We start from the raw sequence: 13318 nt of genomic DNA on the forward strand, positions 1-13318 counted from the left end.
TAAGCTGTCCGCAGCAACCAGGCTGCAGCAGCAGCATGTACATTTCCACATCACTGGTGCATTTCACACTGAATTAGTGTTAAGAAGTTACGAATGGTTAGCTGTGAGATTTTCAGTTGTGTACTCTCAGAAGATTCCTGATCTCAGACCTGCTGTGCCAGATTATTTCTCATATACCTAACGTTACTTATTTGGATATGAACTACTTTCTAATAAAAGCTACATGCTAATAAAAGCATGTCCCATCAGACTTTTCAGTATCCATTACAGCATGTTAAAAAGCCAGTGGGTGTCTCATTCAAATAAACCGAACCGACAAGAAAAACAGAAGTGGCCTCTATCTCCTGCGTGATAGTGCAAGAGTCCTGTATTAGTAATTCTCATGAAACATTCATAAGAAAGGAAATTTAAATATTTTATCTTTACAGATTATACACGCCATGGACATGTAAAAGTTTCCAGATCCATGTTGAGAATATTTGCTCAGTCACACCTTCGTTCATATAAAAAATAAAAAGCTTTAGCGGTCGGCAGCCAAAGCTGTGGTTTATGTCATTGAGACCTCATTAAGAGTCTCAAGATGGTGGTTTCACACCGATTCTGACCTGCAAAGTCCCAACTTCTTGGCACCCAAATTTAAAGTTACTTTCATGGAATTCTGCTGAACAGTCCTGTAGACTGCCAACACCACATTTTTCAATATGAACACAGACAAGTACCATCAGGAGAGCAATACTACAGTATAAAGCTAAACCACTGGTCTTATCACCTGGGACAGAAACATCTAAGGCGGCTAAATGACTCAGTCTACAAAGGGACCACCTCTTCATGAAATCACAGTTAAACCTGGATCTAGTGACAACGATCAGAATATTCTAGTCCAGGCCTGGAACAAGAAAGGGTACAAGTTATATCAGCCAGCTTTCTCTTCAGTACACCCTCTCCTTCCTTGAATACTGTTGCTATAACCGATAGCTTCAACAAATGGGTTAATAAACTGCATTGCCATGAGCGGGTGACAGTGCTTCAGTACTCTTCTGATGAGATTATGGAAGTTTAAAGAATCATGGCAAAAAGGCTTTCAAAACCTCTGATGACTACTTCTCTCCAAGGATGCTACTTCATGGTATTATTCCAGCAACATTTGTAACAGCAAGACAAACTGTTCCAAGAACTCAGTTCTTTTCTTGCCTGGGCTGTTTCTGCAAAAACCTGTGCCAACATAAGAATCTCATAAAAAAGGCAAACTTTCAGTATCAACCCTGAACTTCAGTCAATTCTACCAAAACTGAGCTCTATCTGAACCACTGGAATAATTGAGAAGACTAAAGAGGAGGCTACTACATATAGCTGTAAATCAGACCTTCGAACAGCCTTAATCATTCATAAAAGATTTTAAATTAGAAGCAACAGTTTGAAAGCCCATTCCAAACATCAGTTTTTCTGACCTTAGGAGCACTGCAGAAAAGGAATGAATATACAGTGGCAAGCCTTCCATTCTTCAAACTAACCTTCCTTTAACTGTTTCTGCTTAAGGGAACCAAAAGATTGAATGCAACTTCTTAAGTGAAGAGTTATAAAACGAGTCACTAAATGAAGCTGGTTAGGAATTACATTTAATCCTCCATGAAAGTTCTAGATGATTATATGGTTTTTAGTCACACATACACACACAGTTGCTAACCACTCAGAACCCAGAAGGATGACTTAAGGCTCTTGCATTCATAGGTATTTTTATCATTTATACTCTTAAGTTTTCACAAAAGTACATTTTTAAAAGGCTGTCAGTGTGAGAAATAACTCACAGCTATGTTAAACAGAAGCAGTTAAAAAAGCTTGGATAATTTAATAAGTTGTCCCTTCACGAAAACCCAGTAGAGCTTTTTCTTTGTCAAAAACTTTCACAAAAAAGGAACAAGTATCCCTTTTAATACTTTATAAGCAAGATATTAGCAATACCACAATTTACTTAGTTGATGTAACATTCTGCAAGGCCAGTGGTTGCATTTTGACCTGTAAAGACAGAAGTAAAAACCTAAAGCTCAATATGAGAGAATGCTTGTGGAATACCAAGATAAACTAACCACATGGCTTAAAAAAATTTTCTTGACACAAAAATCTGAAGTCACAATCAGGCCTGAATTTGACCCAACATACAGTGGCATGATGGATTTCAGGGGTTTTGTTTTCATGCTGAAGTAGGTTATCACAGCATTTCTAGTTAAGAAAATGGATTTCTTACCTTCAACCCGTGATTCCAAGTACTTATCCAACTCTGCATCTTTTTTCACTGCTTCATCTGAGACCTTAGGAGCATTTGAAAAGCAAACTAGTACAATACTCATGTTATCACGACTCCCCTATATGACAAAGAAAAAAGAACAGTTATGATCTTAAGACTTCTTTCCATTTTTCTATCCTAGTCACATTTTTACTTGTTCCAAATACACTACTATAGATATACCTGTGAAAAAGGAAACCTTGCAATAAAACTGTATTTTGATTAATAAGAACCTCTAAGTTTCCCAACTAAACTACTCAAGTTAATTTTACTGATTTTTTTATTGTACATTAAGTCTAAACATTTAATATATTTAATGGACTGACTTACATATCAACCATTGAAATACAGTATCAAGAAAACAGGTCAGAAAATGGAGTCATGTAACATGACATTACATGACAAATTAAGCCAAGTTAAAAACAACTCATGCAAAATGAAATGCAGAATACTTATCAACTACTAGAATAGCTAGCTCTAGCTACTAATTTATTTCGGTTTGAGAGCATTCATGTAAGACATTACATTCATTACAAGTCTGTTTATCAGAATGCACCTGTGTCGTACATCACACTTTGAAAAAAAGTACAAAATATGAGTTCATTTAATACGGCCAAGATGATCTTACAGACTATCATGTGCTCATGAGTATCAGGCAATGGCTTTTTTAGGTACTAATTCTAATGCCACTTTCTTCACTACTAAGCTCTGATACCACTTTCCTGCTCATATTTTATTTTCAAAATTACAATCCACAGCCAAATTTAAGAACATAGTGCCTAAGTCTCTTACAAGGAGATCCAGCAGAACCATAATCTAAATTCCTGGTTTGAAATCAAGACCTTAATATACTACCAAAAAAAAAAAAAAAAAAAAAGAAGTTAAGTGCCATCAGTCACTGTACATTGTTTCTGTGTAAACCCAACCTACTGGATGGCTCCTATCATCTGAAACAACAACTCCTTCTCCTGAAGAAATTAAGAGAAGGAATCTGACTTTAGAGTGAATTCCTTCAGAAATGCTCAGGAGTTATTCTACATTCCTTTTCATACCAAGCATATGGGGACAACTATCGTTTACAGCAGTTAATATGATGTGGTACAATTCACATCCTGAAGACAGGTGACAACATTATGATATCATTACAAACTGCACAGATTCGGGATCTAACTTCGTAAAAGAAACACGAGGTCAGGAGTCAAGTTTTACTGAAAGTATATTACAGTGATCAGCCTTTAAACAAGGCTGTTTAAGTGCGAGGTCAGAAAAGCTATGGCATTTAAACCAATCATACAGCATATGGTATATGCTGGAATACAACCCCATTTTGAAAAAAATTACTTACCCTTTAGTATTAAGAACTCTGATTTTATTATTTTCCTCAAATCTCCATGTTTTTGTCTGCGGCCTAATGAGGGAACTATTTGCACTAGTAGGAGCTGTACTTTTTAGGGAATACTGGAAATGGTATACCTATGAAACATTTGTAGACCAACCTGTATTGCTCTGAAAAAACTCTAAATTTGAGGAGTGGAAGCAAGCTCAGACGCTGAAGTAGTGCTTCTCCATCTAAGCAACAATAAGCTGAGGACACCACTTCAGAGGACAGACAAACCATAGCATACCTTGAAGAGGAGATGGTGCAAATGCTGGTTTTATGCAAACGATACAAACAGTGCTCAACTTCAAAAAACCAAAATACCTTGCACAGAATTTATTCATTTTACAAATTCTGTATTTGGAAACAAAGTTCAGAGCTAGAACCATATACAAGCATTATTTGAGAAAATAATAAAACTTTGTTTTTGCAATCGCTATTACCTCTCCAGGGACAAAGAATGAGGCTGTATATTCTTCAGCAAGGATATATCTGCAAATGGGTGCAGAAGTTTGAGGGAACAGAGAGGGAGAAGGGGAAAACTAGGCCAGGAACTTCTCTTAACACTGTACCCATTTCAACAGATCATTTTAGAACAGCTGCTTGGGGAAAACAGTTACATACCTTATGTAAACAAGTGTCCACTACCCAATTGCACACTTTTTCCAGGTCATCTGATACTTCAAGTCTAGACTTAACAAATTCACAGAGCTCTTCATTGCTCATTACATCCCAGATTCCATCACAAGCCAAGATGATAAACTCATCTTCTTCTGCCCTTAAAATTTCACAAACCTCAGGCTCTGGAGAAACAAGTTGTTCTGTAGGGCCTTTACCGTCAACACATTTGTAGTCATAGTCCCCCAGAGCTCGAGAAACTGCCAATGAACCATTAACACGCTGAATCATTACACTGCCTCCTGCATTCTGGATTCGCTCCTTCTCCCTTGGGTTGCAAGGTTTGTGATCCTGTGTTGAAAAACAGACTTGTCCATTCCTATAGAGAACAGCACGTGAATCACCACAATTGATAAAGTATACATGCTCAGGTGAAATCATAACTCCCACTGCTGTTGAGCCACTTCTGTCCATCCCATTTCTGAGGTCTGAGAAATTGCGCATATACTCATCAATTTTCAAAAAGCCAGTTCTGATTCCACTCTTGACATTTTCCACTGAAGGTTCAAGAGCAGATCCAGGTTTTTCTGTCGCCCTAAAGTCTTCGTTGTTAGTGATGTGTTCTAGTAAGTGCGTGGAGCAATAATTTGCAACACGAGATCCTGCGTGACCATCATAGACAGCAAAAAAGGACCAATCCTCTAAGCCATGGGGAATACCTACAACAGCTGTGTGAGCATCTTCCATTTCCACTCTCCATCCCTGCATACTGCTGAGGCCATAACGCAAGCCATTCCCTGCACCATGAGCATTATGTTTTTCAGTTTTTGGTTTATCCAAAAATGCACCCATGTTTATGCAATATTGAATCTGGAAAACAGAGAAGAAAAGTCTCATTTATAAAACCACCACTCTATATAAGCTTTGTTCTCATTTTCCTGTGTTTCTTCTTTACAAAACAAGTAATAAAGTATGCACATGTGCAAAAATCAACAACTATAACAGGAAAAAAAAGTAGTAACATGAATGAAGTATGAACTTACAGATCCCTGCTTGAATTTTTAGTGGTTTGGGTTTGAGGTTGTTTTTGTTTGTTTGTTGTGTTTGGGGTTTTTTTGAGGGGTGTTGTGTCTTTTAAAGAGCTATCGCATCAAAATTAAAGGCTCTACATACGAAGGCAGGGCAGTTAATTTTGCCACCCTGCCAATTTTCTCATTCTCTGCATAAACTAATTCATGCTGGAAAAGTAACAACTCTATCATTCCTATTCTCTTTCCAGTTCTATTGTGGCATGAAAAGATAATACTTCATAAATTAGAACTGACTGGCCTCACTAGCTTTGCACATACTGTGCTACTTCTGTATTCTTGTAAAGCATGGCAAAAGTGACAATAGGGGAATGCAGACCATTTGCCAAAGGAAACAAGGTAGCAAATTCCCCTTCGATCCAAGACAACTTTTCACAAGATTCTCTTAAATTCTACTTAGTTCTTTGTAAAACAATATTCACATTTCTACCATCCCTAAAAGACATTCATGTCCTTATATGTAATTTTAAGTTCGAAGACGCACTGATCTTGATTTTAAAACGTATCCAATTACAAGGGATACAAGCTATCTAAGGGAAGAAAATAATTCACAGTAAATTAGAAGTTCTTCAGTATTTGGAGACCTACTTCAAAATGTATATGAACCATCTCTAGAGAACAAGCTTGCAGGTAAAATGTGAATAAACTATGTTGAAGCTTTAGAGTACTTCTGACTTCCTCTCCTGTACCAGACAATGTTGTCCTATGTGGACCTGAAGAACTACTACCTCTCACTTCACAAAGACAGCGGAGAATAAATTCTTTAATCCACAGATCCCTTAGTACTTTCCCAAGAACTTCAGAAACAAATACCACAACCTCTGATCATGCTAAAAATGACTGCCCCATGACATGCTTTATGACTGGATGTGAAAGTTATAGCAACCTTCATCCAAAAGGAATTTGAGATAATTCTCCCATGACTGATCCTGAGCAGTCAGTCACTAGGTCTCTGACACACTAGTACCCACCAAGCCTGCAAAGTCATGATAATTTAGTTCAATGGTTTGTTACCAGGTCAGAAAAAGAGGTTAAAAAATCCTTACTTCTGCCATTCCCTTCATCTAAACACATTCTCAGTATACACAGCTTACTCTGACAGGAGAGATAAAAAAAGAAATAATACAATGCAATGAGGAGAAGATTACAGTTAAATTCTGCACCCCGCCTCCCTTTTTATGGTAAAACTTTAGTATTTTCCTCCAGATAATTCCAACTTCACACTACCTCTCTGCTACAGTGACCTCCATAAAGCATCGAGGTCTTTTTTAGTTTAGTTTTACCATCTGTATTAATTGACACACAAATACTATCTATATTCTTTATCTCTACTCACCATCCACTGGCCTCTAATTATATTACCTGGGATAGCAAAGATGAAGATAAAGTGACTATACAACCACATGTTACGCATTGCAAGCTTCACACTATGTAATTTGCAAGTGAAAGTAGTAAGTTACATTCAGCTTTGGTTTTCCTTCTTTTTCCAAAAAGAATACTTGCAACACTGCAAATCAGTGGAAGCAACAGAAATGAGGTATCCATTACCTAGCCAGACACACAGCCCAAACACTTGACAGCCCTTTCTCTTGCAAGATCTGATTTTGCTTTGAAAAAAACCAAAGAATCTGTGTCAAATGCTGTCATAAAGGCAGAGCAAGACAGTGCTACATACCACCACAAATAAGTGTTCTCAGCAATTGATGTTCTCAGTTAAGAGCTGAACAAGTCCCACAGTTTAAAATACAACTAACTAGTTGGATCAAATACAATCAACAGCAGCAAAGGAGACTTGTGAAAGGATTCTAGTAACTGATGACCACTTATTCACATATTACACATAATACAAAGCTATTTTAAAAGCACACAAAAACATTTAACATTCAATATGTAATATAGAACTGAAATGCTGCCAAAATGACAGAAGTCCTCCAACACTTCAGACCTTGTATGAGATTCCTTTGAGTTAAGTATGTCCTTACGTTCTTAAAATCAAAAGTATGGAAGAAATATCAATAAGGAAAAAGATCAAACCCTATCTAACTGCAAAAGCCTTTAAGCTCAGTATTGAATGTTGTGTTTTATATCTATAAAAAACAAAATGCACTGTTTAAAAAAAAACCCAAAGGCCCCTTTCACATCTTAGTTTTATCTATTTAATAAGTAGCTTTAAATTTTCCAGCACAAGAGCGAGAAACTTAAAAGGTCATACTATTCAAGGTTATGTTATTGACATTCTAAATATCCTTTTTAATATTACAAATATTTAATGAAGGATGCAGAGACTGACTTGCAATCAGTAAGAGAACAGACAGCTGTTCCTATAAAAGACACCGAACACATAGAAAAAAAAAAATCTTTCTACCATTGTGTATATTATGTCAACTATATAAGGCAGCAACTGGTTTGAAGACCAGCTGGAAAAGTCAAGCCATTTCAGTAAGCATCAAAGAAACAGTGATTTCACCAATTCATTGAAACTCAGGTTTTTGATCAAAGTTATCCGTGATAGTAAAGCACAAAGACAACTTAAAATGGATGAACACCTGTTCTGTTAAAAACTTAATTTAAAAAAATACTACAAAGTTACAGAAAAAAACAAGTAAATAACACGGCATACAGGTGAGTGCAGTATATTCCCCCCAGCTGTTATGCACAAATGTAATTTGAACTTCACACCTACAGTGCCACCAGGCACAACTATCTCTAGCAGTAAACCCAGCCATGTATTTATCTATGTACAAGGTAGTTAAGTAAATCACAGACACTTTAATGAAATCTGTGGTATCATACCAAACTTTACTTTTCTTAGGAAATCAGTCTTAAAAAAAACCAAAACCAAACCCCCCAAAACAAAAATGGACAAACACACACCACCACAAACAAAACATGGCTTGTTTTCTTCAAAATGAAAGATCACAGTAAGAAAACAGTTCCACTGGAGAAACAGTACTCTGGCACTCCCATCTAGTTTTGTCCCTCTTAATCTCAGGCTAGATTGGTAAACAGACTTGAGCACCTAAAAATGGGACTTGGCCAAACAGACCTGCAAAAATCCTACAGAAGGCAAAGCCTGTCATAGGTCTAACCTGGTGTTTCCATCTCTTAATTTAACCATACTAGGCTAGATACAAGTCAATCCTGACACAAGCACCTAGATAAACATTTAAGTTGGGTCAGAATTCATGAATTACAGAATCATGGAACAATTCACATTGGAAGAGACCTCTAGAGCTTACCCAGTCCAACCCCCTATTCAAATTTTAATCAATATGATATCCAACAACAAAGATGGCTCAGGCTGTTTAGATCCTTGCCAAGTTTTGAACATCTCCGAGGATGGAGATTCCATAGCCTCTGAGCAACCAGTTCATGTCTGACCACATTCACAACAAAAACAGAACTCCCGTCAGTGCAGCTTGTGCCCTTTGCCTCTTAACTTCTCATTACACATCTCTGGGAAGAGCTTAACTCTACCTTCTCCACACCCTCCCATATTGCATAGTTGGAAGACAGCAACTGCATCCACCCCTTGGCCTTTTCTCCTCCATACTGGAGGCACTCAGCTTTCACCTCTCCTCATACATTACATGCTCCAGCCCCTAAGTAACAGAGTGGTCCTCTACTCTACTTGCTCCACTATGTCTATGCCTTTCTTGTACTGGGGGCCGACACTCCACACTGTATTCCAGATGCAGCCTTGTCAGTTCCAAATAGGCTAAAATAATCACTTCTCCCAATATACTGGATAAACTTTTTCTAATATGGCCCAAACCTTCATCACTACAAACACACTGCTCCCTAATGTTCATCTCACTCGTCGCAGTTGTCCACCAGCACCCCATGGTTCTTTTCCTGCAAAGATCATTCCTAAACAGTCATCACCCAGCCTGTATCGAGGGACAGTTACACTATTCCAGGTACAGGGCTTGATTAAACTTCCTGAGGTTACTATCAAACCGCTTGTTCAACATGTCAAGATCTTTCTACCTGTTAAGGCCTACCCTTTGGCTTATTTGACCATTCTCCTTGACACGGTATCACATGAGCTAAGAATGAATACTCTTTTCACTGTCCAAGCTGTTAATGAAGACTTCATTATGCTTCCCCTCAACACTTCCTGGCAGCTTAAGGAATAAGCCCCAATCATCTTTGTAGAGCAAGGTTCAATCTTAAGAGAAAACACAGCCAGCAGAGGAACAGATAAAGTGCTCACCTTCAGCTAGTAATTCAGCCATGATTTTTAATCATTACTTGTAAGCTCAAAAATTCAGTACCTCTTCAGCTTTTGGGACTTGATTTCCAAAGATCCCATTTTTAAATGAAATTTAATTATGTAATACATTAGTTTGAGAAGAAAATATTTTAATTTCCTCCTGATGAAAATGTTTTCCCTGCATGAGATTATTAGCTGAAACTTCCAAAATCTGGAAGATCCTATCTACTATAATTCCCCAAACATTCTTGGAAATTGAGAAGACGTTAGTTCTCATCCATGCTCCACAGATCATTCTTTAAAACAGTATGTATTCTTCATATCAATAATGGAAACCTATGACTGACTCCCTTCTTTCAAGTAGCCTTCCCAACTCTGGGGAAAAAGAGGAGTAGGAATAGTAGTAGTAGTAATAATAACAACAACAACAACAATGAATCTATCACCTGGTAAATGCCAATAATCACCAAGGCTCAAAGGCTTTTGGAAAGCCTTTAGAGGAAAACACTGGCCTTTTCCTCTCTCTGGCCGTGGAAGAAACTGAATCTGAGCAACAGGCTGCTAAAGCAGTGGCTCTAGCTACCACTTTACTGTACACTCTTCAGCTCTAGTTCTAAATCAATAGCTAAGCCATTTCCAAGAGTTCAGGGCTGAGTCTCTAACGAAAGCTGACACCCCTTTGCCAGGGCAAAAACCTAACCCAAGGCTTACTTCTCTGAAGTCCTAACGTATATTCTTCTCTGATATATTTCCTACCCGATACAAATTTTACATGAGGTCCTCATCTCAAATACAGAGATGAGCATTACTTCTGGCTCATGAAACCAAAGACATCTACCTTTTTGAGGTATGAAGTATGAAGACAAAAGCCATGTCCTCTGACATGCAATAAAAATTCATGATCAGTATTCTTTTCCACAGTTACGTGGTGAAGACTTTCATTGGTATTAGATTAGCCATATAGTAAAGGGTCTTAAAATCGGGTCTGTGCATAAGTTTATCTGTTTAAAAGAAAAAAAGCATGACACTCAGATCTACTTATAAAATGGCAGATGGCTCCTGTGAGTTACAGATATCCATGATTTTCTACTACACCGTGAAGGGGAAATAGGCAGCTACTTTAAATGAAAAGCATGCTCCTTGCCATATAGATTTATATTTAACAGGCAGAAATATTTACTTGCTGGTGATCATGAAGATGGACAAAATGTAATTAGATTATAAAGGTCTAAAAGCCATAATCAAAGTTTTTTTTAGAAACTACAAAATAATTTTCAGATTACATATCAGTTTCAAAGAGAACATCAGAACCAGACTAATAATACCTTGATGACCAAAAGTCCCAAAGGCAATAACGTTATCTTTTCATATAATGAGAATGGTCCAACACCAATCTTTTAGGTTTAGGTCATAAAAGTGTACTGTAAAATGTCTCTTCCTCAGAAGCATTCACTCAACGGGCCAGTCATTTTTAATAAGTCAGTGTTGTGGAAGAGAAACAGTGCCAGAGTTTCCTGTTACAAAACACATGTGTTCCTGCTATAAAAAAAGAATGACGTTTCAACAGAGAAAATGCTGTGCTAGATATTAAAGATGTAAATGATGAATAAATTATCCAAATAGCTGTGACAATTTCAAAGCTTATTGAAAAGCACAGAAAGGAATAACTTTCCTGGTTCAAGTAAAAAATTACACCTTAGCCTTAGTAGAAAGCTCCTCTGTCTTCATCTTGCACTCACTCTACTGTGTATGTACGTGCATACACCCCCACATCACATGTGTCTACACATACCACAGGTTTGACATTCGTAAAGATTCCCTGTACCCTTTAATCTACACAAGAAAGTGATAGAATACTCTAAGTAATCTTTCACTAATCTTGTGTTTACTTACAATATACTATCATTATATCATCACCATACTTAGATTATACTACATGTATCCTAAATACAAGTTCATTTGATGAGTGAAAGCAGCTTTACAGATCTTTATTTTTGGTCCCAGAAAACTTGGGATCGCTTTTGACTTACTGACCTTAAAAATGCTGGCACTACATAAATGTACATTAGGCAAACAGTTACTGAATTTTTGAGCAAGAGCTCTGAAGCTTGGCTGCAACCTCTACTCTAACTAGTACAAGTTAGCCACAAGTACTGGCAGAGCCAAACAGCAATTATTGGAATCCAAGAATGTGATCTCAATATTTTATGTAGTTCATTGTTAACTGAAAGTAAAAGGACCATGATTATCATTCATGTTCCACTCACTAGGGGATTTATTTGTTTTGAGTCACTCGTGTTTTGTTTGTTGTTTTTTGGGTTTGTTCGTGGGTTGTTTTTTTTTTTTAATAATCTGTGGCCATAGGAGTCACTGTTAGGAAGGATCTCGGCTGACCAAAAGACACTGATCACAAAGAAATAAAGTATCAATATAAACCTTTAATACAGAGCTTATGCTAAGTAACTGTTTCCTGCCAGAACCACATGAAAGCAGCCCAATAGGCTTCTAAACCAGGAACTGAAAAAATTTTGCAAGTTATCCCCATCATGACGTAGAGTAAGTGCCTAGGAGCTGCCACTGTAACTTTGAAATTAATTTCTGCACCTCTATTACAACAAGTTGGGGGAAAGAAACAAAAAAAAAAAAACCCACCCAAAACACATAACATCCCACCACCACACTACTTTTAAACCAGTAAGTTAAAAAGGAGATGAAAGAGATGTCAGAATGTGCTTCAGCTGCTTTAAACTGGTCTGGAGGTACAGGCGTAATTTAACACTGTGGATTCACATCTATTTTCAATGTCAGTGGCAATACTTGAAAACATTACTGCTTTTGCTCTGCCTCAGCTACTCACCACTACATTGTGCCAGCAATTTTTTTTTTTTTTTTCTTTTTTTCCCTCTCTCAGAACTGCTGGCTGAGACGGTTTTGCCCTTTCATTTTGAACTGTTTCACTGAAGAGGTGCAAAGTTAGCTTTAGTATTTTGAAACTCTGTGACTTCAGCTGCACTGATCTTAGAAGCCAGCAGCTTAGACAGCAGATCCAAGGGGGTAGTAACCTTCAACAGAAGACAGTGGGGGAAAAATAGAAAGGAGCACCAGGAACTAGGTTAAGAGATATAGCCTTTTTAGCCATGTTGTTAACACCAGAATAACATGCACTCATGGTCTTTTCAGAGGTTTTTATATTCTGCTTTCTTGTGCTTTATTAAAACATGGATAAAGCTAGGCAACTACAGATCTTCAAGCTCAGCTTATATGGCAACCACCCGTCTGCGTCTCATGGACAAACTGCACACTTCAATGCTGTGGTTTCTTATTTTTCTGGAATGCAGTTTGGTAGGTACAAAGTGAGAGATCATACCCAAGATACTCAAGATGAATTTCACAAAACATGGAAGCAGACTCTGAATCTAGCTTTGCAATCATAGCATATAGAACAAAGCCATCGGTGCCCAGGCTGATGCATTTAAAGTCACCAGGCTTTTATCATGTAGCTTCGCTCTAGCTTAAGTCACAGAAGTCAGCTTCACATGGTTTTGTGGCCAAATGAAAGCTTAAAAAAAAAAAAAAATGCAGTGTGGTTCCTAGTTAGCTACACATAATTCTGTGCTTGCCAGTGTGACTTCCGATGGCCAACAGCCCTTAATTCACAGTGGCACTGCAATGGCACTAGGGACTGAACTGAAGAGGAATGCAGCATCATTCTCAGTAAAAAACACTCTACTGTAGTC

General features: G+C 37.6%; 1 protein-coding gene across 12 annotated transcripts in view; it reads right to left on the minus strand.

The window, feature by feature from the left end:
- PPM1B (protein phosphatase, Mg2+/Mn2+ dependent 1B) overlaps positions 1 to 13318 on the minus strand; it is a 62326-nt gene that overhangs the window by 19595 nt on the left and 29413 nt on the right. For 11 of the 12 annotated variants that reach the window (XM_055725439.1, XM_055725435.1, XM_055725436.1 and 8 more), the window contains 2 exons: positions 4284 to 5147; positions 2243 to 2360 (listed from right to left, as the gene is read on the minus strand). In XM_055725439.1, the coding sequence (XP_055581414.1) occupies positions 2243 to 2360; positions 4284 to 5129 (964 nt within the window). In that variant the 5' untranslated portion in view covers positions 5130 to 5147. Of the gene's footprint in view, positions 1 to 2242; positions 2361 to 4283; positions 5151 to 13318 lie in introns of those variants that run through there. The other variant, XM_055725440.1, reaches the window with a different exon arrangement.

Source organism: Falco cherrug, chromosome 13 (genome assembly GCF_023634085.1).
Source record: "Falco cherrug isolate bFalChe1 chromosome 13, bFalChe1.pri, whole genome shotgun sequence".
In the NCBI taxonomy this organism is placed as follows: Eukaryota; Metazoa; Chordata; class Aves; order Falconiformes; family Falconidae; genus Falco; species Falco cherrug.